At 43.2% G+C, this 26,777-nt stretch overlaps 1 protein-coding gene across 1 annotated transcript; it reads right to left on the bottom strand.

The window, feature by feature from the left end:
- Positions 1 to 25,536, bottom strand: EXTL2 (exostosin like glycosyltransferase 2). The gene is made up of 5 exons (XM_004614658.3): positions 25,397 to 25,536; positions 23,263 to 23,338; positions 7,951 to 8,378; positions 7,233 to 7,303; positions 1 to 1,685 (listed from the first exon to the last, which is right to left on the bottom strand). Exons 2-5 carry the CDS (start codon positions 23,265 to 23,267, stop codon positions 1,197 to 1,199), a joined length of 993 nt encoding a protein of 330 aa, XP_004614715.2. The 5' UTR covers positions 23,268 to 23,338; positions 25,397 to 25,536; the 3' UTR covers positions 1 to 1,196.
- Between the last annotated feature and the right edge of the window lie 1,241 nt (positions 25,537 to 26,777).

The raw sequence follows: 26,777 nt of genomic DNA, 5'->3' as shown, positions 1-26,777 counted from the left end.
CTGTATGGAACACAGCTACAACTTTACTACATAGCATGGGAAATAATGATGAACTGATACTAACCTTCCTATAGAACTTTTTTGCTATGACTTAGCTGTGAATTTTTCCGTATTTACGTACCAAAGATTCATCATGGAGAATAGTGTCTTGGAGCTTAAAAACAACATATATATTACACACAACTCATTATATATAAATTGTGTGTTACATTACACACACAACTCATCTGTGAGAACCTAAGTTCTAAAAATAAAGATCTTCTGACTCAGAGTTTATTGACACTTCTGATGATTTCTATGTAATCATTCTTTCAGAAGATATTTATATATCTGTAAAACAATGCATACCTTAGGTAAAATATAACAATTAATGTACAACCTCATTTCAGGTTCAGTGACGAAACGTACTCTCTGAATCTAGGGAACACATTTACCCTTTCCTGTGCATAAGCTGCACATAAGAAACAGAGGCTCAATATTTTAGACCCATGCAATAAACGTCCACAAAAACCAAGCAAACAACTAGACATCTTTCAGTTACTAAAAATCCTCCCAGTCACAACAGATTTATCAGTGAAAATAAAAGCACAGATGGAAGCATCAATACCATGCTGGGCTGAGTCAGTCTTGAGAAGGGCTGGGTGGAAAGATCAAAGGGAAGTACCGGTAGCCATAAACTGCATGATTGTTTTATATGGGATTGACACTCTTCTCTTCTCAGACCACTTTTCACTAAACCAGAGGCTTTTGCTTTATGATGCATTTCAGGCTTAAAATAAGATCATCCTTTAAAGAAAACGCAGGGAAATGCCTCTCTGGAGTTTCTAGTTCTGGGAACAGCTTGCTATAGATCCTTAAGGCAAATGCCGGGAATTGAAGAACTTGTACAATAGTCTCATCTTAGAATGTAAACAAGAAAATTGCTGATTGAGGTGTTTTGTCTATGGATGAAACTCCTCACTAGAAGACCTTCCCAGTTAATGCCAGCATCCAGTTTTTTAAATTAATGGTGAGTATTACATCCAAGAAGTGCTGCAGATTTTTTCTTTGTAGAGACTTCAGGAGAAGATGGAAGTTCATGATGCCACTTGAAAAACGCAAAATACCAGACACCCCGTGCATGGAGTAGCTACTCAAATTCTAAGCAGTTTTGACGGTTTGTGTTTCTTTTTTTGCTTGTTTCTTTTCTTTTACTTTCACATTTTACTTTTGTGGTTGGCATATGGAAAACCAAACTGAGAAATCATAATGTTAGAGTATTTCAGGGGCATGCCAGCATAGATATTAGCAAGCTTATTTATACAGTAAGACCGCTGCAGAAAATGCTCCGCGCGATGCCACATTCCAGAATAGCCACCGTTGGTTTCTTTTTCCAAATTGCCCATGTTTACAGGCTTCACAAATACCCCAGAAGTTTTCCCAATGTGCTTGGCAACAATGAAATTCATGGCGATGTCATCACAGTTTTGTGTCTCATCTATTAAAGCGTGGACGGCTGCAGGTTGCCTCTCGAAGAGCTCAAGGTATCTGCTGCTGAAGAACGAAGCTCCAATCAGCACCATAGAGTACTGGTCACCATTCCCAAGTCCAGGAGTTTGCAGTTCAAAGCCTCCATAACTGTAGATGCCTGATGAGGTAGAGACATGCTTTCTAGGCACAAATCCTACAATTTGGTCAGGAAATTGCTGGGGGGAAAAAAACAACAATTAAAGGCGGCACTTCTTTATAGCAGACACATGGAAAGAGCAACTTGAACTAACTGGTCAACTTAATTCTATTCCTATTTTCTACATCTCGATTCCATCTAATTCCAGGCAACCTCATAAATAAACTGTCCTCATAAGCTTATAGGTCAAGTTCCATCACAACTCGACACTCTCCCAAAACATAACTTTTAGCCTTATGAGTGCTCTCCTAATTTAAGATTATTTGAAAGCTATAAAAGCTAGTCTTCATGTCAAAGATTAAAGTAAGAAAAGAAGTGTGTAAATGTTATTTATCACAGGAGCTAAAAACATATGACTATTTTCGAAAAATTATTTTAATCATCTAAGTACATAATTACTTATAGTTTATGGTATATATTAAAATATTTTATAATGTATATGATGTATAGAATTATACATGATATTTCTGTTTTTATTTATTGATTCCAATATTCTTGAATGCCATCGGTTGATTTTTCACATTTTAATTAAAGTTAACACTGCATTATATCGTATTTCAGGTATATATCATTAAAAGCCAACACAAGTATCACTGTGTTACTGTGTCACAGTCATCTTGTAGTTCATCGATTTGCTCGAGCGGGTGCTAGTAACATCTCCATTAGTCCTAGCCCTGAGATTTTAGCAGCCTCTCTTTACTTGTCCTTCCCAACAGTGCCACACTGGAGGCTCTTTCAGGGTCAGGGGAATAAGACCCAGCATTGTTACTATTTTTGGCATATCGAATATGCCACGTGAAGCTTGCCAGGCTCTGCCATGTGGGCAGGATACTCTCAATAGCTTGCTGGGCTCTCTGAGAGGGAGAACTAGGTTATAAGACCCGGGAGCTTTTTTTTTTTTTTTGCTTTTTGGGTCACACCCAGTGATGCACAGGGGTTACTCCTGGTTCTACACTCAGGAATTACTCCTGGCGGTGCTCAGGGGACCATATGGGATGCTGGGATTCGAACCCGGGTTGGCCGCGTGCAAGGCAAACGCCCTCCCCGCTGTGCTGTCGCTCCAGCCCAAGACCCGGGAGCTTTGTTTTATAGTTAAAGTCTATACTAAATTTACTAACACAAGTATATACTAAATTAATTCCGCTGGTAAAGGGCCAGAGAAATAGTTCAATAGATTGAGCACATGCTTTGCATGCAAGAAGCCTGCATTAATTTCTGGCCCTGCACAGTCCCCTGAGGACCACTGGGAGTGAACCCCAAGCACAGAGCTGAAACAGAGCCTGGGACCACCAAAGGTCCAAGTCCATCCTATCAACCCTCTCTCTTACTGATCTGCCCACCTCTCCTTCCCGTCTTCCCTTATGGAAACTACTAATTTGTCTGATAGTTTTGAGGGCTACTTTTGTTTAGTTCATCCATTTGTCTGCTTTCTCTATACACGAGTGAAATCTTTGTCAGCCTGGTTTGTTCTCACGAAGCAGATGGGCTGCTCCAAGTTCCATCAGTGCAGTTGCAAATGACTCCATCATTTCCTTCCTCCCCAGCCATACTGGAGTGCCTTCAGGGCTCTCCCCATGGTGAGTGTACGGGAAATGCTTCTGTGCTGGTGTCTCACAATAAAGTGCTGCTATGGCTATGGTGACCTCTTGGGGGTTTTGAAGGCTATTGGGAACCATGTATGTAGGGATCCCACTTGGGACACACATACACACACACACACACACACACACACACACACACACGGAATGTGTTCTATCCTTCTGAACTATCCCCTCAGTACATCTACCACATTTTCTTTATTAAGTTTCTTTATTTAGGGCAATTAGTTTATTTTTACCTTTTGGCTACTAAATATATATATTATATATGCGCACCTCTTGGAGAGCCCAGTAAGCTACCGAGAGTATCCCACTCGCATGGAAGAGCCTGGCAAGCTCCTCATGGTGTATTCGATATGCCAAATACAGTAATAATAACAGGTCTCATTCCCCTGACCCTGAAAGAGCCTCCAATCATTGGGAAAGACGAGTAAGGAGAGACTGCTAAAATCTCAGGGCTGGGATGAATGGAGACGTTACTGGTGCCCACTCAAATAAATTGATGAACAACAGCATGACAGTGATACAGCAAACATTCAAAAGTGGGATAAGTAGATCACACAATGTTTTTATTTTTAATTATTTTAGGATCTCCAAACTGCTTTCCACAATGACTGCTCTAGTTTCCATACATTCCTGCCAACGAAGCACAAGGCTTCCCTTCCTTCCACATCCTCTGACGTACATTTACTTTCTTGTCCTCTGGATTCTCACAGGCGTTAGAGGATGTCTCATTTAAACAATGTTATATATTATGCTTTCCGCTTGAGTATTTGCTTTAATTTATTTTTAAAAATTGGGGCGGGGGTGGTATTGGGTCATGCCCAGCAGTACTTGGGGGCTACTCCTGCATCTGTGCTCTGGGGTCCCTCCCTGCATTGCTCTGCGAGCACGTCGTGCTGGGGATCGTGCTGGAATTGGCTATCTGCAAGGCAAGTACCTTAACCCCTAGACTATCATTTCAGCTATGAGTATTTCCTTTTATAAACCAGCCTCATGCATGAAGGAACCGGCAGAGGAACCCAGGTGTGCGGGACCCAGAACTAAGATCTCAAAGCCTGCTCGTATTGAGACTGGGCCTCCTCTACCCAGATCCCTCATTTTCTAGGAGCTAGGCAGTCACAACTACAAACTGCCCCTGGCGCTGTGTAATCCCATTAACGGCCAAGATCCAGAGACTATAAAACAAAGTTCCTGGAAGTGTACGGCTGCATTAGTGGTTGCTCGACCTCTTATTGTTTAGTTCTCCTTCTTGGAGAACCTGACAAGCTACCGAGAGTATCCTGCCCGCATGGCAGGGCCTGGCAAGCTCCCTGTGGCATATTTGATATACCAATAACAGTAAAAATGATGGGTCTCATTCCCCTGACCCTGAAAGAGCCTCCAATGCAGCACCATTGGGAAGGACAAGTAGAGAGATGCTGCTAAAATCTCAGGGCTAGGACGAATGGAGACGTTACTGGCGCGCTTGAGCAAATCGATGAACAATGGGATGACAGTGAGTGATACCAGGTTATCACGCAGGTGAGAGATGGAGCAGGGGATCAAGAGGGAAACTAGAAGAAACATAAGGATATTGATGGATGGTCTTGGGTTCTTTGGTGGTAGTGAGATGCAATAACTATAAAAAGACCATAAACATTAACATTATGGTAAACACCTTACCTTAATTATAACAGTAATAAAATAATAGAATAAAACCATCTCTGAAGAAAGTTGAGTAGCAAAATTCTTAATAATATTAGGTCAAGTGAAAATGTAACAGAAATCAGCAAACAAAATGCAACAAGTTAATAAAAGAAAATTAATTTTCTGGTTAGACTGGTTAAAAGGTTTAGATCACTAGCACACAAATTTGAATTACAATCATTTACAGACCAGATACTAACCTATGAATAACATGTCACACATATCCCTAAACAGGTTGTGTCAAAATCCCATTTCCAAGAACTCAGTATTGAGAGGGTATGATGCAGATATAAAAATAAGGAACTACTAAGTTGTATGAAACTTGCAAAAAGCTGGGTAAATGGAGAGGCACTAACGAAAGGATGGCAGATGCTCTTCGGAGAAAGGGAAGGGATGGGGAATAATGGCTGAGAGACGTCAGAGAAGTATTTACTAAATCTAGGAGGAAAAAACATTTCACAGATGGCAAGAGAGAGAAAAGGGAAAGTATGAGAAGAAATCAGATATAAGTACAAAGAGACAAATAAATGCCTAGCCTTGGGTGTGGTAGCAAGAGTACAACAGGTCAGACATTTGCCTTTAGTGTGGCCGACCCAGGTTAGATCCCCTACACCCAATACAGTCCCCAGAGCTTTGTTAGGCGTGATCCCTGAGCGCAGTTAGGAGTCAACTCTGAACGTCACTAGTTTAGCTCCCCCCCAAAACAAAAAAATAAACCTGTCTAATCTTATATGTATACCACAAATCATCACACTATGCAGGAAACTGCTGGGAATGTAAGAAATCACATTGTCCTGAACAGGGGCTGGAGAGATAACACAGCGGGTAGGGCATTTGCCTTGCACGCGGCCGACCCAGGTTCGATTCCCGGAATCCCATATGGTCCCCTGAGCACCACCAGGGGTAATTCCTGAGTGCAGAGCCAGGAGTGACCCCTGTGCATTGTCAGTTGTGACCCAAAAAGAAAAAAAAATTGTCTTGAATAGCAGATTGAAACTATTTTTTAAAAATATTTTTACAAATAAAGCAAATTCATGTTTATCCATCTTTAATTACAGTGTACTCATTGTGCTCTTTACTCAAAGCTTTCTCCCTCCTGACATCTGAGCCAAATTGATTTTTTTTTTAACCTGCACATGAAATCTCACAGCTGGAGTATTCATTAAATTAGAACTTTCTTGCCCAGAAGCCTTTATTAACAGAGCTGGAAAAACTGCTGGTACGAAAAAAATTTTGTTGATCTGTCTACTAGGCATAAAGTTCAAAAAAGTTTTTGAATGTGAATGCTGATATCTGCAGACTCTGGTGACCTTTTCCCATTAACATCTGAGGGCGTTATATCCCAAGTAGCTAATTAAGAAAAGTTACTACCGTGCAAATTAGACCCTTTATTTGCTCACAGTGTTTAATTACTTGACAGGGTTTCAGAATATTTGTATGCTGTTCTGGTTTCTGGTAACTGTACAGCAACTTGTAAAATTCGGCTACTATTAATACATATTCAGTAGAAGAGAGCTATTTTATAGGACAGTGTATGCCTGTTTATCTCATCTACGATTTAGGAGATAAAAAATTTAAACTTCCACAATGATAGATGCTGTGCGAATATACCACGTTTTCTTTACCAAAATCATCCGTGGATAGGCAGATTATTAATGGCAATCACACTAACCAATGGTCTCAGAATTAGTCTTAAATTTCATGGATAAAAAAGATGCTCTTTCCCCTTGAGTGACGGCAGTGCTCAGGGCTTTCTGCTGGTTCTGCACCCAGGGTTCCCTCCTGGTAAGCTCCAGGGAACATACGCAATGCCAGGGAGCAAACTCTGATCAGCCACATACAAGGGAGGCGCTCTCCCTGCTGTACCATCTCTCTGGCCCAACGAGATGGGCTTTCTTTTCAGGAAAGTTATATAAACGTTAATACAGAAATATACTTTCCATTTGAGACACATGTTTATAGTTTCATAAAGGATTATCTGTGGATCCTAATCTTTGCTATGTAAAATTACTTTGGAAAGGAACTCTAACTCTTCTTTCCAGCATAGTAAACAAGTCAAACATGGATAAAGATACCTTTCTGGCTGGCTTCAATGAGCACATATTATGTACTTAACTGGGCATACCTACATGGTAACCTGATAACATATGACACATTTATTGAATTTTTAGATACTTCCTATATTGCTTTATCTGAATCCCACACAAAATTAAGCTATCCTCACTAAACACAGAGTAAAAATTTATATAAAATAATTCATAAAGGATAAGCAACAGTACCTGCCACACGGAGAAAGCAAAAGCAATGTCTTGGGCGCTGATCAATGTGTCGTCATCTACCATTAATACCGCTGAAATGAAAGAAAAAATATTTTAATAGAGCAATTTTGAAGTGAAAACAAAACTGGTAAAGATACAATGGATGCAAGTTTAGAGCAAATTAATAAATAAGAGATGGAGTGCTAGAGAGATCCACCTGGTTGGAAAACGTCATTTGAAATGTAACTGTTACGACAACTGTTTGAGAGGGAATTTATGACGGATAATCATCCATCGCTTTGAAGCTAGTGAATATATAGTTATTTATCGTAGTTAGTGAAGCTATAAAAAACACTGTGATTCTTTCAAGCCAATAAAACCTTCGTAAAACCTATGTATATCTGAAAAAGGGGTTACAAAAAAATACATCGACCATAAGATAAATGGCATTTTCAGACTTCTAGGCTGTAATATGTCATTATGATAGAAATTATTTCACAATATTAATCTCCCCAATGTTGTTAAAAGATGCTTATAACCCTCTGCCCACCAGCCCTCACCACTTCTTGACCTTTTGGAAACCACCTTATGGTTTTCAAAGGGCTTTATATCAATAAATTTTCCTATTTTTTTCAGTCAATGATGGCAGGTTGAAGGCCAGGACCCCGTAGCACCTGGGACCCCGGCAGCTTTGATGAGTCGCCCTCCTGTCACAGTGAAAACACAGCTGGCAACTCACCCTTTGTCTCCAGTTCTGGGAAGGCCTGGAGTCTATTTCTCATCCTGTTGACTGTCTGTAGTTTGAAGATCACAGGAACGGGGTGAGGCCCGAGAGAATTCCATAATTCATCTGGCCCCTTCTCCCCAATGTTGTTCCACACGACAATCACTTTGTGCAGCTGTGGTACAGCCTGGTAATGGTTTAAGAGTCTCAACAGGAGATCAGTCCTGTTGTAAGTCTGCATGACGAGAGTGAAGGAGTCCTCGTCAGACTTGCTCTGGGACTTGATCTCCCTCCGCAAAGTGATCATCTTGTCCTCTTTGATATTCGGGAGCAAAGTGGTCAAAGCTCCAGCCACCAGGAGCAACACCAGGACAATTACCAGTGAGAAACGAAGCACTCGGATCCCCATCACCCTTCCGGGAAGTTTGCAGATGTGGCAGAACCTGGAATTGGAACAGAAATAAAATCTAAGAATTTAAGCATTCTCTACGGCTTGAGAGATAGCACAGAGACTGATGAGCTTGCCTAGCATGCGGCCACCCCAGGTTCAATTCCGGATACCATAGAAGGTGCCTGGAACCTGCCAGGAGTGATCCCTAATACTTAGGAAAATGTAAATCCTAACTACAGTGAGGTGAAAATTACCTTTATCAAAAATATTGAGAACAACAAATGTTGCCGAGAATATGAGGAAAAAGGTAATCCTGGTACACTTTGGTGGGAATGTAAAGTAGAATAAACCTCTGCTGCAAAACCAATATGGAGGTTCCTTTAAAAAATTAAAGTGGGGGTTTGAGAGATAGTACAGTGGATAGGGAGTTTGCTTTGCATGCAGCTGACCTGAGTTCAATCCCTGGCATCCCAAATGATCCCCTATGTACTACTGCTAGGAGTAATTTCTTCGTGCAGAGCCCATAGTAACTCCTGAGTACTGTTGGGAGTAGACAAAAAATTAAAGAAAGGAAGGAAAGAGGGAAGAAAGGAAGGAAGGAAGGAAGGAAGGAAGGAAGGAAGGAAGGAAGGAAGGAAGGAAGGAAGGAAGGAAGGAAGGAAGGAAGAGAGGGAAGAAGGGAGGGAGGGAGGGAGGTGAGGGAAGGAAGGAAGGAAGGAAGGAAGGAAGGAAGGAAGGAAGGAAGGAAGGAAGGAAGGAAGGAAGGGAGGAAGGAAGGAAGGAAGGGAGGGAGGAAGGAAGGAAGGGAGGGATAGGGAAGGAGGGAGGTGAGGGAAGAAAGGAAGGAAGGAAGGAAAGGAGGGAGGAAGGGAGGGAGGGAGGGAGGAAGATCACAAGACCCAATGAAACCACTCCTAGGCATATATTTAAAGAACATAAACGCACTAATTCTAAAAGACAGCAGCCTACCCGTGATTATTGCAACATTATTTACAAGAGCCAAGTATGAAACCATTTTAGACAACTGGATGAAGACGCTCTCATGTAGACTCAGCAGAACATGATTTTACAATTTAAAAAGGTGAAATTGTGTCATTTGAATAAGATGATGGAACCTGAGGTGGCCATGCTAAGAGAAACATTTCAGGAAGTAAAGACAATTGCCAGAAGGATTCACTCCTGCTTATTGTAACCCAGGGTCAGAGGGATAGTACAGTGGGCTGGTTATGCGCCTTGCATGCAGCAGACCCCGGTTTGATCCCCAACGTCCCATATGGTCCCCTGAGCACCACCAGTAGTGATTCCTGAGTGCAGAGCCAGGAGAGGCCCTGAGCATTGCCAGGGGTGTGATACACCTCCCCCACATATATATATGTATATATATACATATACATATATATGTATACGTATATGTGTGTGTATGTATATATACATATATATATATATGCAGAGTCTCCTGCACCCGTGCCTGGCTGTCTTCACCAGGGCCCCTCGGAGGGGCGGGTTGAGTGTGCCTCCCTGCCCTGAGCAGAGCTCCCACAGCCGAAGACCTCCTGAGCCTAGCCACAGCCATGCTCAAGGCCTCTCTCCACATGCTTGGACAAGCCTTACACATGAAGGAACCGGCAGAGGAACACAGATGTATGGGACTCAGGGCTGAGATCTCCAAGTCTGCTTGGTTCGGGACTGGGCCTCCTCCACCCAGACCCCCCATTTTCCAGTAGCTTGGCAGCCACACCCACAAACTGCACCCTCCTCCCGCCCCCCAAGCGCTGTGCAATCCCATCAATGGCCAAGATTCAGAGCCTATAAAACAAAGCTCCTGAAAGCGACCTCTTATCATCTAGTTCTCCCTCTTGGAGAACCCGGAAAGCTACCGAGAGTTTTCTGTCTGCATGGCAGAGCCTGGCAAGCTCCCCATGGTGTATTCCATATGCCCAAAACAGTAACAATGATGGGTCTCATTCCCCTGACCCTGAAAGAGCCTCCAATGAGGCACCATTGGGAAGGACGAGTAAAGAGAGGCTGCTAAAATCTCAGGGCTGGGATGAATGGAAACGTGACTGGGCCCACTTGAGCAAATCGATGAACAACGGGATGAAAGTGACAGTGATACACACACACACACACACACACACACACACAAAACCAAAGCAAATGAACTGACAAAAACAAAACAATAATCTTAACTCCCAGTCTCGGGGGAGAGGTGGCAGGCACTGGATGTCACTGAAACCGTGGCAGTAGGCATGGCAGATTCTATACAGAAAGGTGTGAAGCTGGAGCATGACATTCTATAATGCTAGAAACTAAAGGTAAATGAAATTCTAAAAGAATGTCAAAATATGGGACCAGAGCAATAGTTTACAGTGGTAGGATGTTTACTTTGCACATGGCCAATCTGGATTTGAGCTGGCATGATATGGTGCCCCGAACTCTACTAGGAGTGAGCCCTGAGCACAGAGCCAGGAGTAAGCCCTGAGCACCACTGGGTGTGCCCCAAAAACCAAACAATAAAAGAAAAACAAGAACAAAGCCAAAAAAAGAATGTCAAAATATACTGTTTGGAAGTAGATCTCTTTAAAACAGACAAAATAAGATTATTGATGGCTATAATTAATTAGCAGTTTATCTTCCTTTTTTTAAATACAATTTCTCTTCCTAAGCTACACAACATACTTTCATCTATTCCTTAATGGAGAAAAATTTAATAAAGGCAGAAGACTTCTTACAAGCAGGATGAAGCTGACTCAGGCTACGGCATGCTACCTGTATGGGCCACTGTCACTGTCCACGACACAGCGCTGATTCTGGTCTGTTTTTCTCCATCTTGGGGAACAGTAACCCGTGTGGCCTGTATAAAGTGGCCTGCATGTCACAGCCCTTGATCATACTTCTCTTTTATTTATTATTTTATTAACAAATCACTGAATCACCGTGAGGGTACAGACACAGATTTACATATTTTCGTGCTTGTGTTTCCATCATACAATGCTCAAGTACCCATCCCTCCACCAGTGCCTATTCTCCTCCACTGATGACCCCAGTATCCCTTCCACCCCCCATCCCATCCCCCTACCCCACCCGCCTCTGTGGCAGGGCACTCCCTTTTGTTCTCTCTCTCCTTTTGGGTGTTGTGGTTTGCAATGGAGGTATTGGGTGGCCATCGTGTTCAATCTGTAGTCTGCTTTCAGCACGCCTCACCCTTCCCAAGCGGGTCTTCAAACCACACTTCACTTAGACTTGGTGTTCCCTTCTCTATCTGAACTGTCTTTTCCCCTCAGCATGTGAGGCCGGCTTCCAAGTCATGGAGCAAATCTGGTACTTACTTCTACTATTCTTGGGTGTTAGTCTCCCATTCTGTTGTTTTATATTCCACAGATTCGTGCAATTCCTCTATGTCTATCTCTCTCTTTCTGACTCATTTCACTTAACATGATACTTTCCATGTTGATCCACTTATAGATCATACCTTCTCTTGAAGTTGGGCATCTGCAGCCAGGCCAATCCTAAAACCATAGTCTAAACTTCCTGTTAACAGATTTGATTCCAAATGAAACCTCACTTGACCTACCAAATTATACATGATCAGCCCTTCCCTTCCTTCTCCCTCCCTCCCTCCCTCCCTCCCTCCCTCCCTCCCTCCCTCCCTCCCTCCCTCCCTCCCTTCCTTCCTTCTTTTCTTTCTTTCCAAATAGGAGACTGGGCAGGGGCTGAAGAAAAGTAAAAAATCACATTCCCATCATCTTGTTTCAGATTGGGAAAGGCATTTTATAACTCCAGAAACAGTTTATTTTTTCTATATAGTTAGGCAAGGGCAGAGAGATGCCAAACAGTGTCTTTAACATCTCATGAAGTTGACCAGAATGGGCGATGGAGAAGGCCAGGCATGGGGGCACACATCTAACCTTATGTGTAAGCAAAGGAAGAGCTGATTCATGAGGACTCAGCAGCTATCCGTTTTCAATAGGCCAGAACTGAAAAGCCACATAACTCTAGTGACCTTTGGTGAGCCTTCAAGGGTATACTCTTCTGTGCTTTCTCTGAGCCTGCTTTTCTATTAAGAAAAGCAATTTTGTATTTCCTCTCTATCATAGCCTCGCTCTTAAAACACTAATAAAGCAAATTATTTTTGAAGGAACCTCAGCTTTACCATGATTATTATTCAAGGACAGTAATTTAAGGCTTTCGAGTACAGTGTTTTCTCTTATTACTAGAACACGTGTCTTGTAAATGTAGGCAACGAAACCAAACTATTATGAAATAATAATAATAATAATACTGACTCAAAGGCCTTCAAACCTCAAATCCCTTCTCATAATGTATCAAAAGGTCTATTTCCAGTTTTACATAAAATGGATAGTTAAAAGTGCTAAAGAATCACCAGACAATGGTCTCAATATATATCCTAAGATCTTTGCTTTCATTTTCTACAGCTGAGTAGAACTAGCGTTTTATAAAACTCAGTGTTTGGATTTTCTGAAGTAGATGTTGATGACTTATTGCTTGGCAGCTTAGTCTAGAAAAAAGCAATTAATTTGTCACTATAGTCTACTCTAAATATGTATCATCAAAGACATTCAAGAATGATTTTTCACTTCTACCTTTGTTTTTATGTGGTAGTTTATATCCCTGCTGATCATAAAATTTCTTCTTTCAGGTAGCTCTTAATCCCCTATTTAACCTGTATCAAAGATGCTGGGGGAGATATAAATAATTCATATCTTTTGAAATATAGTTTAAGTATTTCATGTAGTTTTATTAAATGATACAGAATAATAAAATTATATAAAAATGTTATGCTAGTTTGCACTGAAGAGTAAGAAAAGCAAGAACTTTATATGATGCAATATAGTGAAAAAAGAAAAAACCCAGAAATTCTGATGTAAGTCCATTAGAAACAACTTCAGAATAGGCTGAAAATAATAATTCCTTCATTACCATCTACCTGACTGTGTGGATTTCTGTTTCAGCTTTGTTTTTATTCTTAAACTGAGAAAAAACTATCATCTAATTCATGTCTTCGAACTATAGGTAGAAGAAATCTGGATAATCTACATCTTATTTGGCAAGTAACCTTAAGTAAATGTAGGCACTTCCCAATATGCTGTCTTCAATTTTTAAACCATCCTGTCCAGATTGGCTTTTATTTCTCTCTTTTAAAAATTATGCCTGCATATACTTATTGATCACCCATGCGAAAAAAGATCTGACGGCTTGTTTATTGCCTAACTGCTCTTCTCCTATCCATAACTATAGCTGACTATGATGAACACAGTAAATGACAGCAAAGCAAATAAAAATCCCTCCTCTTAACGGGGCCGGAGAGACAGTATTGCGGGCAGGGCGCCTGGCTTGCAAGTGGCCAACCAGGGTGCGATGTCCCGCACCCCATATGGTCCGCCAGCCCTGCCAGGGGTCATTCCTGAGCACAGCCAGAAATAAGGCCTGAGCACAGGCAAGTGTGGGCCAAGAACCAAATCAACACAACAAAGATCCTTCCTCTTCTCTTAATTATTTGAAAAATCAGGTATCCCAAATGGTATCATTTGCATATATGTTAACTTATTAGTTCCTCATAGAGGGAGCGCGCTCTTTGTTTTTGATAGCTATTCTAGTATCTTTTAACCAAGGATTTTCTACTGGGAATTTTGTTCTCTAGGGGACAGTGGCAGTGAGCAGACATGCTGATTGTCGGGACTGAAGAGGAGATACCATTGCAGTCCAGTTGCAGATGTTAGAACTGCTGCTAACTGACCAATCATACATCGAACAGCCTTCCCCATGGCCAGCAAGAATGGTCAAGCCCACTCCTTCCCAAGGTGGGCAGTACTGCCTCAGGGTGAGTGGGGCAGAAGTCAGAATTACGAGGGTTAGTATTCAGTGGTATACTAACAGAAAGATAGGGAAGCTTCCTGTTTGTTCACTTAAAGAAGGTAGATTTGGGGCTGGGGGACTGTGTAGTTATCCAACCCCTAAAACAGGGTTGCAAATCAAGTACGTTTGGGAACCTTCAGGACTCCAACCTAATATCCAAAGAGTGCTGAAGTTGAATGGCCTTTCTCTGACTATTATAGGTTGCCCAGGAAAGCAACTTGTGTGCTGAAAAGGATTCTAACCAGGAAGCCTCTGAACACCCCACCAGTTACTACACTCCATGAGAGGTAAAGCCTGATCTCTAAAATGGCCCCAACTAAGTAAAGGGTGCTAGGAGAGCCCACTCGGGATGGGAGATGCGTGCTGAAAGTAGACTACAGACTGGACATGATGGCCACATCATACCTCTATCGCAAACCACAACACCCAAAAGGAGAGAGAGAGCAAAAGGGAATGTCCTGCCACAAAGGCGGGGTGGGAGGAGGACAGAGTAGGGGTGGTGGGAGGGATGCTGGGACCATCGGTGGTGGAAAATGGGCACTGGTGGAGGGATGGGTACTCGATCATTGTATGATTGACTGCAAGCACAGAAGTTTATAAGTCTGTAACTGTACCTCACAGTGATTCACTAGTAAAAAATTTAAAAATAAATAAATAAATAAATAAATAAAATGGCCCCAATTATAGACACACATAAACTCAGAAAGCTGAAAGAGAGCTCAGATTCTAAGCCAAATTCCTCCTTTTTAAGATAAAAATCTAGGCATAAGGAACCTGCTGAAGGCAACCACAGCAGTGGTCTGGGAAACTAGGTCTGATGGCACATCTGTGCCTCCACCCTCTGTCACGGCAAATCCTGCGAGGATGTGTCCAAAGGTTAGGACTATCGTTAAGGTACCGTTGGAGGGCATAAGTACTCATACTTAGTATTTCTGGAATAATTTTTACAACTTTATTGAGACTAGGTTCACTTTTCGTACATGCTCCCTGAAGTAAAATGTGCAATGGCTTTCAGGATGCTTTACAGCATTGTACAGCCGCACCCCATCTGCCCCCCAAGTTCCATAAAGGCTCAGGAATCACTCCTGGTGGGGCTCGGGGACCATACGGGATGCCAGGGATCAAACCTGGGTCAGCTGCCCGCCTGCAAATCAAGTGCCTTGCCCACTGCACTATCTCTCTGCTTAGTGAATATATACTTTTTCTGTTGGGTCACTATGTCAGAAGAGTAAGTACTGTAGTCCCGTTGTTCATTGATTTGCTTGAGTGGGCACCAGTAACGTCTCCACTGTGAGACTTGTTGTTACTGTTTTTGGCATATTGAATATGCCACGGGGAGCTTGCCAGGCTCTGCTGTGTGGGCGGGATACTCTTGGTAGCTTGCCGGGCTCTCTGAGAGGGATGGAGGAATTGAACCCGGGTCAGCTGCATGCAAGGCAAATGCCCTACCCGCTGTGCTGGCATTCCAGTCCAGAAAAGTAAAATATCTAAAAATTAAGGCAAGTTTTGGAAGGGTATTATTTGAAATTTTATGAATTTTCTTTTAAAAACTGTGCTTTTTTTCGTTCTTTTTTTTTTTTTTTTGCCATAACCCTCAGGGCTCAGGGCTGCTCCAGCCCTCCAGCCAGTGTTTGGCCTGGTGAGTGTTCAGACTCCAGCCCCCTTTTAACATTCCAATGGGACAATAGATAATATATAGTTTATGAAGAAAGAGTGGTATTCTCTAACGTGTATCTTTACATGGGAAACTGGAGCAATAGCACAGCGGGTAGGGCGTTTGCCTTACATGTGGCCGACCTGGGTTCGATTCCTCTGCCCCTCTTGGAGAGCCTGACAAGCTACTCATGGCGTATTCGATATGCCAAAAGCAGCAACAACAAGTCTCACAATGGAGACGTTACTGGTGCCCACTCGAGTAAATCCATGTACGACAGTGTGACAGTGCTACAGACAGACATTCAAGCAGAGTCAGAAGAGGCAGTTTCAGCTGATGGCCTGGTTGACATATAGCTAAGAAACCACTGTCAAACACAAAAATGGGCACGTGCTCAGTCAAAAAGAACTTTCACCTGCTGGCAGCTGTGGGTAGCTGGCTGACCCGTGGCTCTGTGTGCTGTTACTCACTGTTGTCTCTACTCAGCAAGCTCTCCCCTCTGCTCACTGACAAACTCCTACTCCCTGTGTCCCAAGTCCCCTGAAAAATCCCCTTACCTGTGAATTTTCCTCCCATTGCTCTCTACCTTCAGTGCTCTTGGGAATCAGGACCGTAGGGATCAGAGACTATGTCCAGATATTAGGGCTACTGATGGTGCCCCTGCTCATTTTTGAGACTGATTTTATCTTGAAGGTAGTTCATTCATCTTTATAATCAAGAAGAGTGTCTGTTTTTTTGAGTAAGCACTCATACCTCTTTTGGTTGTATAGAGTGAGGGATGTTTTCCATGTTTAAATTATATTAAATTTTACAATGGGTAAAAGATACCTGAAACTTAACTATAATAATGCCAAATTATGGTGCTAGAGATAGCATAGTAGGTAGGGCATATTTGCCTTGCATGTGGTTGAACTGGGTTCAATCCTGACATTCCATATGGTCTCCCAAGCACTGCCAGAAGTAATTCCTGAGTGCGCAGTCAGGAGTAAACCCTGAGTATCGCTAGGTATGGCCCCCTAAAAACAAAATATGGAGCAACAGCACAGCAGGTAGGGCATTGCCTTGCATGCGGCTGGCCCGGGTTCGATTCCTCCACCCCTCTCGGAGAGCCTGGCAAGCTACTGAGAGTATCAGGCCTGCACAGCAGAGCCTGGCAAGCTACCCGTGGCATATGCGATATGCCAAAAACAGTAACAAGTCTCACAATGGAGACATTACTTGTGCCTGCTCGAGCAAATAGATGAACAACAGGATGACAGTGATAAACAAAATATGAATTCTATAAAAACAAAAAAAAATCCATACTACATTCAAATTAAATACCAATCAGACTAGAGAGTACCTCTAAACATTTTCCTCCCTCAAACGACCTATCTTAGCTCCTCATGGAACTGGAGCAAGTCTGCTCCAGAACATGCCTCAGTGGCTGAGTTAAGAGGCTTAGGAAGCTGCTCTGCCTCGCTGTCTCTCTCCCTGGAAACACGGAACTCTCCAGTGGGAGTGAGGGCGGTCTCACAGCCTTTTCATGCAAAGCTGGCACTTGCGAGCTCTCTTTTCAATGCCTACATAGGTTATCCTGCAAAATTCCCCTTTCTTCAAATTATGAATTTTTTGTTCATCACCCCCCCCCGCCCCCGTCCAAGATTTCTCATCCCTCTCCAAGGGACTGTATAACTTCACTGGGATGATCAGGAAGGTCCATAATCTCTGGGCACGCTCCCCATCCCCAGTATCTGCTGTGCATCCCTTCTCTGCTCACCTCTTTGTTCAACAGTTCATCTTTTTGCCTTTTTTTTCCTTGTCAATATCCCTGAGGTTGATTTCTTTCCTAGTCTATGGACCTAGAGGAAGATTAGCTTCACTTCCTAAATGCATCTTGTGAGGAGAGCAATTGTGGCTTCAAGCATAGGTCACACAAGTCACCTTTCTACTTTTAGTTTTGCAGCCAAGTTACTCGATGAATAAAAGATGCCCCAGCACTCTGCTTTTCCCTTCCAATACTTCAGAGATACTCTGCTTTAAAACACACTGACCTTCCTTGTTCCTATGGGAGCTCTTGAAGAACGAACTGATTTACCTTGGGAGAAAACCACCATATGTTAAATAATATCATCCCTGTGCAATGTACCCAAACTTTTAGTAGGTAATAATAACCAGAAGCTGTATTATTTAACTCGCCAGGCAGCATCCAAGACTTACACAAAGAGACAACAAAGCCTTACCGTCTTACCAACTTGTGAATGGAAATTCAGTCCAGGGTTCTACACTGAGAAAAACCCAAATTTCAAGAAAATTGGCAGAGGAAAAAAACCAACATTAAGTCAAAACACTGCCTTAATCAGTTCACTACTGCCCTGAGGAGCTTGTTCCATTAAATGTTTTAGTGTCATAAATTAGAACTTGCTTCACTGCAAAATAGAGAATATCAGAAAGTGCAAGGACAAGTTCATTTTGCTTCACAAATCTTTTCCAGGTGCTATATGGTAATCTGGGAAGAGGTTTTCTTTTCTTTTTTTTTTTTTTAATTTTTCTTTTAGTATTTTCCCCATAATCAGGAAATTCACTGTTTTTCATTGTTATTTTAGAAATGTCAGACAACTTTCCCACCTCCTATGACTGCAATCCTCTCGTGCTAATTGATTTCCTCTCAGTTTTCCTTTGAGAGGCTCATCTATTCTTCCAAGGTTTTTCTTACTCTCATGACTTATTTTTTTTCTCTTTTTGGGTCACACGTGGCGATGCTCAGGGGTTACTCCTGGCTCTGCACTCAGGAATTACTCCTGGTGGTGCTCGGGGGACCATATGAAATGCTGGGAATCGAACCCGAGTCTGCTGCGTGCAAGGCAAATGCCCTACACACCGTGCTATCACTCCAGCCCCTCTCATTACTTTTTAAACTTAGAAGAAACTTAAATTATTTTGTCTTGATAGGAAAAATTATTTAGGAATATGAAAAGCAGGAAAGGACTCATAATAACTAATAAAAGGGCATATATAAAGTCACTGATTCATCTGATGATTTCTCTGTGTTTAATACCAACTGAACAGTATTCTGAATGGATCATTTAGATGACAGAGTGTGGATCGGCTGTGTTATGAGCATTGGTTAAAAGGATTTTCTGTGGGTCAGAGAGGTAGTATAGTGGGTAAGGACTTGCTTTGCATGCAGTAAACCCAGGCACCCCATGTAGTCTGCCCAAAATTGACCAGGATTCATCCCCGAGTGCAGAGTGAACCCCGAAAGCAGAGCCAGGAGTGAGCGCTGTGTACCACTGGGTGTGGACCCCAAAACAAAAACAAAGAAAACAGAAGCAAAAAAGATTCATCTAGTCAATTTAAATCTGTCATTTAGAAGGCTTAATCCTGTCCTTACTACACTTTGAGACAACAGTTCTGAGAGAATCACTAAATATATTGATGAATATACATTTACTGCAATATTATATCTGATTATTGCTGTGCAGGGCCATTTTTCTCTGAAAGCTGCTAGGAAAGAATATCCCTACTTGTCACATTAAAGATCTAGTCTTTCTGATGCTAGTCCGGAAACGTGAGCCATTCAGGTAAATCTGGTTAGAATGAATCATAAAGACAGCACTTAACTGTGCTGGAAGACTACCACCTTAGCAATAAGCCTAGACAAATTTGCAAGTAACTTTGAGTCAGACCAGGGCTAAGATGGAACCCTCTAAAAAATCTCACAACCCTCCCTATATCTCAGAAGAGAATACAGAATTTTAAGCTGGTCATATCCAGAATATCACTTGCTATCACTTGTCATCCTGTGGTTCACGGATTTGCTTGAGCGGGCGCCAGTAATGTCTCCATTTGTCCCTGTCTCGTGCTAGTGTAGCCTAATGGCGTCTGCTCGCTCCAGGAATATAAAGAGCCTCAAATCCATAATATAATAGCTAGATAACTCAAATTCCTGGAGTTATCATTTCAGGAAAACTTTCCACTATGCATATCTTGCCTTAAAATGAACAATCTTGTGTTCAAGGCAAGTCTTCTTTTTTTATTGGATTTTGTGCCACAAAAAACTGTTAGTATTTTCAGGAAATTTGTGAGCTAGTTATTAAACACCATTACTATTAAAAATTAAATCCTATGGACTTAAATATGTTGAAAACAAAGGCAATAAATCATAAAAACAGAAGAGTATAACATATAAAAGGGTTATCAGACATTAAGGACCTGTATCTTCACCCCTTTATAGCAAAGTCTTTTTTTTTTCCTCCTAAGTTTCTGGAGCAACAGTACAGTGGGTAGGGCGTTTGCCTTGCATGAGGCTGACCCTGGTTAGATTCCTCCGTCCTCTCGGAGAGCCCGGCAAGCTACTGAAAGTATCCTGTCCACAGCAGAGCCTGGCAAGCTCCCTGTGGTGTATTCAATATGCCAAAAACAGTAACAAGTCTCACAATGGAGATGTTACTGGTGCCCGCTGGAGCAAATCGGTGAGCAACGGGATGACAGTGAGAGTGACCAGTGACAGTGAAGTTTCTAAAAAGATATCAGAGATCTCCTTAATACTTCTTTAGGTAGATATTTTCAATTAACTGGATTTGATTTATCACTATTATTTAACCCGCATGGGAGAGCCTGGCAAGCTCCCTGTGGCGTATTCATATGCCCAAACCAGTAATAATGCTGGGTTTCATTCCCCTGACCCTGAAAGAGCCTTCAATGTGGCACTGTTGGGAAGGACGAGTAAAGAGAGGCTGCTAAAATCTCAGGGCTAGGACGAATGGACACGTTATTGAGACCGCTCGAGAAAATCGACAATCAACGGGATGATGATGACTATTATTTAAAAGGAAATAATATGTGAATAATATGCAAAATCTCTAAGGTACCACGGATCAAAGATGTGAGGCCCGTGTTCTATGACCTAACTATGATCCTGGCCTATGTAAAGCCTTTTTTAAGATTTCTCTCCCCCACCCAGCCCCCCGTCACTTTAAACATCACGGTTTACAAAGTTATACGTGACAATTTGTTACAGGCATCCAACATTCTAACACCAATATGAAACCTTTCAAACACCCTGAGAAAGACAGTTTAGTCCTTTCTAAACTTAAAATACACGGCACATATTCTGCTATCTAAAAATTCCCTCTAGTCTTATATCTTTCCTTGGGACTGCCAATTCAATGTGGCTCTTATGTAGCTGTGGTGACTAATCCTGTGGACATATATTAGATGGAGTAGGAAAGGCTTTATTCCTAAAAGAAACATCCATGACTTAGAAGGGTCCAAGGAGTCGATGCATCCAAAGAAGAAAGTCCATAAATAGAGAACCATTCATAACTCAGCGGAGGGTCACACGAAATTAGTTCCAGGAATGAGTCAAAGAGAAGCCAAGCACACCTGCAAATAGTACTCTTACTGTTCCTTGATACTAGAGCCTTTCATTTGAGGTGTTTTAGTCCCAGGAAAATGCAGAGATGGAAAAACTGTTCAGTAAGAAATCACTGGAATATTCTATGGGTCCTTTTTTCCCTTAACACAAACTACCTGTTTATAGCCATAGAATCACATACCAAAACCACTTCTCTAAGAGAAACAGCTTTCATATTTATGGATATTATTTAAAGTTTTAGATATAAAATGATATCGAAGCAATCCCAATTTACCTAATTTTAAGTGACAATAATGTAGATTAACTATGATGGGTAGGTTATTAAAGTTACAGAGATCGATCTTTTCTATGGATAATATAACAGGTTATATGTGTCTGCTATATAAATAGACAATATAGATAGATGTAAACCACTGATATCCAATTTAAATCGTGCCATTTAAGTGAAGGTCAAAGATAGATGCTTTCTGTCAACATACCAATTCATAGGCTTACCAGGTACCTAGGACTTGGAACAATAACACATCAGGTAGGGCATTTGCCTTGCATGCAGCTGACCCGGGTTCGATTCCTCCATACCTCTTGGAGAGCCCGGCAAGCTACCGAGAGTATCTCGCCTGCACGGCAGAGCCTGGCAAGCTCCCGTGGCATATTCGATATTCCAAAAACAGTAACAACAAGTCTCACAATGGAGACATTACTGGTGCCCGCTCAGGCAAATAGATGAACAACGGGATGACAGTGCGACAGTGCTACCAGGTACCGAGCAATGCCAAGGTAACAGGGATGCTAACGGTATAGCCAACCAGTTCCAGCCCTTGTAGTAGAAACAAGCTATCAGATCATTTCCCCTTTCTGTTATGGAATACCTCAAATTGATAATATTTCAAGTTTTCTGAAAGAACTGAATTAAAATACATCCACCCCCTTTGGTAGATGGAATAGCTGAGATTATGAAATGATTTCTCCTGCGTCACTAAGGAAGTGGTCAGAAAACACTCCTGACACTAACGTGAGTCACCTGCCTTGTTAGTGTTCTCCGAGTACCCATTCTCAGTTTTGTTCTGGTCATATTCTATGCACGGTCATTTATTCTGGAACATTTCACCTTTACAGTATTGAATTTATTCCATAATTTAGACGCGTACTTCAGTGCATGAGACCTACAAGAAGTATAGCGTTTGGTCATTGGACTTAAGAAAGAAACTTTGCTTGATTCGGAACATTTAATTATTTATTTTTAATTTCTTCTGTTTTGGGGGAGAGGCACATGTGATGGTGGGGTCAGGGGCTTTTCTTCACTCTGTGCTCAGAAGTGACCTTTGGCGGTGCTCGGGGACTATCTGCCGTGCAAGGACTGACCCGGCCAGTGGAACGCAAGGCAAGTGCCTTAACCCTGCGCGATTTTTTCCCCAGCCCTTGGGCAGAGCTTTTATTTCTAAGGAAACAAAGCCACCTTTGCAGGAAATACTGTTTCTCAGATAAAACAGTGGTGTTTCACCCATGTTAATAGAACATTCACAATACGCAAAAGGTAGAGGCCACCCAAACGTTCACCAACACAGAGATGCAGACATACACAAAGAAATATTATTTACCCTTTACAAAGATGGACATTCCAATTCGTGCTAACAACATGGACAAACCCTCCGGATATTATGCTGTGAAATAAGCCACTTACAAAACCACAAATACTTTTGAATTTCACTCATATGAGGTAGCACTGTAGCACTGTCAACCCGTTGTTCATTGATTTGTTCAAGTAAAGTCTCCATTGTGAGTCTTATTGTTACAGTAACAACTCACATGAGGTATCTCAAATTAATAGAAACAGTAGAATGGTACATTCCCCGGGCAGGAGCTGGGAGGACTGGAAAGTCTTTAATAAAGAGTTTCCATTTTGCAAGACAATGATTTTAGATCAGATGTCCAGCAATGTGAATAAATTTAACTACTAAATATACTCTTAAAAATGACTGTCAACTATTACTTCATGTATATTTTGGCCACAATTTTAAAAACAACAACAATGATAAGGGTACTTACCTCATTGTGGCAAAGTTTTAAATTAAAAAAATTTCCTTATGGCTTCATTAACTGACAGGAACAGGCTCTCTTGACACTATTAAGGAAAATAAAAGAATTTCATGTGATACTTCTGTCAACTAGATATTTAAAAATTGCTTTGAATGCCATTGTCCATAGGCTTTCAGTTATTTTCAGAAATAAAACTTGCTCTTCTGTGACCTAAGAATTACATTTGTGGAATGATGAAGGGAATGCCTTTTGGTAAGGTTAGTACTCTATTTTTGTTTTCTTCCTTCTCTTTATCATGCAGCAGAATAAACTTATTTTATTCTGACCTTTTAATGTGCTTATACATCTAAACCTAGGTTAGCTGAAAGCTCCATCAGTCTGTACTTCAATTTGTGTTCAATTTCTAGACTTTCACAGATCTGTAGTTTCATCTATCATTACAACTTCTTCGTCATTCCAACGTCATGGGATAGTGAATTTGAAGCATTTGGAAAAAAAAAAACCTATTAGATCTGAATAGGGCTGCAGAGAAATTCCAGTATTGATCACCAAGGAATGATAGATGGTAGCCTTCCTAATCCTCACTGTTGATCAAAAGGAGCTAGAACTCTGGCTAGAGATAAGCGTCTGCCCCTTAATTCTGTTTTCAGTTTTCACAGTCCTCAATGACAGGACAGAGAAACTGGCTTCCTTCCTAACCCCACTCCAACTACAGGCTGCGGTTAACCCAGTACAATTAAGAGGGGACAAGTTCACGGTAAAAAATCTATGAAAAAATAATTATAACTACAGCTACATTTTATAATTTTTATTTTATTTTATTTTTTTAATAATTTATTTATTTTTAATTAGAGTACATTTTATAATTTTTAAATCCATTCAACCTTATAGTATATGAAGGAATTACGTATTCTGATGGTTACCTTTCAAGATATGGCAGTTGGAATGACCACCTGAACAGAGCTGAAGAATCCTCTACTGTCTCCTGTGAGATGAGTTATTCATGAGGCATTGACAATGGCTTCATGTATACAGAAAGACTTACTGAAAGATATTCCTCTCCAATGTAGCAAGGCTATTCCTTTTACATACCCTCTGTATACAGTTCTAAAATCCTACACCGGCCTGTCCACTGCTCACATCAGTTTCTTTCTATAAGATCCTTCAAGGGAAAGAACTTCGGTTTGTTTTTCTTTGAAACCATCCCCATTTCCTCCCCACAAAATTCATTGCAGGACTGCAGGATGTATCAAAGAAACTAACTTTCAGATGACATAAATTGAACATAGGGTAAATATTCTGTCAGGATCAGACATTCTATTGAGACAAACATTTTCCACACATAGAACTTTCCAGTTTTAAGCAGGGGTAAATTTATATTTGTGATACTATGTCATCAGTATTAAAGTTGGTAATTAGAAGGTTTACGACTAAAAGATGTTAAGTGGCATTGAAAGAATGCCCATATATATAGTAAACTTCAATTTCTCTATTTCAAAACTCTTTGGAAAAAAAAAACAATGGAGATTTCACCATAAACCAGCTAAACAATTTCTCAATTGTATAAAATGGAGAACTTATTTTCAAAGGTAGAATTAAAAAATATGGCCTTATTCTGCAACTGACCTTGAGTTAAGAGAATGCTGGAAATCAGCTGCTGAGATTTGGTTCCCTCTATCCTCTCCATCCCCGCCCCCCCCTCCAGCCGTGTTACATCATATTGAAATAAAGCAACTGGGGGGAAAAAAATCAAATTGCCATGGAAATATTGCTTTTTATTCTAGTTCACACTTATGCAAAGATTTCACCAGCAGTGCAGCAGTGTAAAATTCAGACTATGGTTAACACAAAAGTATCCTGAAAAATACAGCTATTAATCGAAAACATTTCTATTTAAATTAAAAGAATGAACTACACATTCAAGTAAGGCAAAGAAAAAAATACTCAGTCCATAACTTCATTTTCACACATCCGTTGACCACGAGCATTTCACCAATTGCAGAATAACAAATTGTATGTTGGGCAATAAAACCACCGAATGACCACCTCATACTCGCACGAAGTTCCAAGAACAGAACATGCACAGCCTCCCCGAGAAACATAAAACTGGTAACAGGAGAAGAGCAATGAGCAATTTCCCTACCTGGAGAGCAAAGGACTGCCAAGGTCTCCGCTCGCAGGCTGGGCGACGGGAAGCGGAAGGGGCGTCTCGAGGCGCCTCTCCCCGGCCCCGCTCGCCCCCAGCCCGGCCAGGGCACCCACGGCCCCGCCGCAGCCCGCCCGCCCGCACCCACGCCGCCCGCAGAGTGGGCGCCCGCAGCGCCCCGTCCCGGCTCGCCCCGCCCGCGGCCACGCTCCCACTTCCTGTTCTCGGGACGGCGCTTCCCAGGAAGCCCCGTTTTGTAGTTTCCTGCTCGAACCCCGAGCCCCGAGGCCTAGCCTCCTTCCCATGTCTCTCCCCGACCGAACAGCATGCAACCAGTCGCGTCCCTGCACCCGCCCCGGCAGACACCCGCGTGGGGGCGGCGGGGCCCGGCCCGGGGGCCTCCGCGTGGGGTCTCCCGCCCCTCCCGCGCGGGCGGCAAGGGGCCCCTGCAGCTCTCGGCGGGCCGGGACGGCTGGGGGAGCCGTGCAGGAACCGGACCCACCGCGAGCACTGTCGGGGGAGTCCCCGCGTCCCAGACGGGAACCCCTTGGACGACACCGCCTGCCTGAATTGGGCCGCGCGCTACCCGGGGGGCTCGGGCGGGGCGGGGCGGGGCCGCGCTCCTAGCAGAATCGCCTTCGGCCTCTCTGCTGCCCCGCGACTCGCCCGCACGCTGACGGCTGGCTCCCCCCGAGGCAGTCTCGGGCGGACAGGGGGAACGGCCAGGGGGCCGGCGCCGGGGGCCAGTGCACCCGGGGACGGCGGCGGTGGGCGGTCGCGACAGGCTTGAGCAGGATCGCCCCTCTCAGCCCGCCCACCCGAGACATTTCCCTTCGGAATGCCGGTGGCCCGAATCCTCCGGGGGCCACCGTACAGCTCCCAGGGCCGCACCGCAACCTGCAGCCGCGGCAGCCCACCTGCGCTCTCCCGCTCGCAAACCCGCCCTCGCCCCTCCAGCCCCGCCCCGGCCCCTGTAGCCCCGCCCCGCCCCGGCCCCTGTAGCCCCACCCCGGCCATCTGGTCCCGCTCATCAAGCCCCGCCCCCGCCCCTCCGCCCCGCCCCTCCCCGAGGTCCCGTATCACGAGCCCCGCCCCGCCCCGGCCCCTGTATCCCTGCCCCGCCCCCATAGTCCCGCCCCGGCCCTCTGGCCCCGTCCCGGCCCCTCCGGCCCCGCCCCGGCCCTTCTAGCCCCGCCCCGGCCCCTCTAGCCCCGTCCTGCCCCCTCTAGCCCCGCCCCGCGCCTGCGGCTCCGCCCGGCCCCTCTAGCTCCTCCCGGCCCCTTTCGCCCTAGCTCGCCCCGGCCCCTCCGTCCCCGCCCCGGGAGCCCCGCCCCGGCCCCTCTAGCCCCGCCCCCGACCGAGGCCCCGCCCCGCCGCT

This window comes from Sorex araneus, chromosome 8 (assembly GCF_027595985.1).
Source record: "Sorex araneus isolate mSorAra2 chromosome 8, mSorAra2.pri, whole genome shotgun sequence".
Classification (NCBI taxonomy): domain Eukaryota; kingdom Metazoa; phylum Chordata; class Mammalia; order Eulipotyphla; family Soricidae; genus Sorex; species Sorex araneus.
Note: the sequence above shows the minus strand (reverse complement) of the source record. Positions and strands in the feature narration are given on the sequence as shown.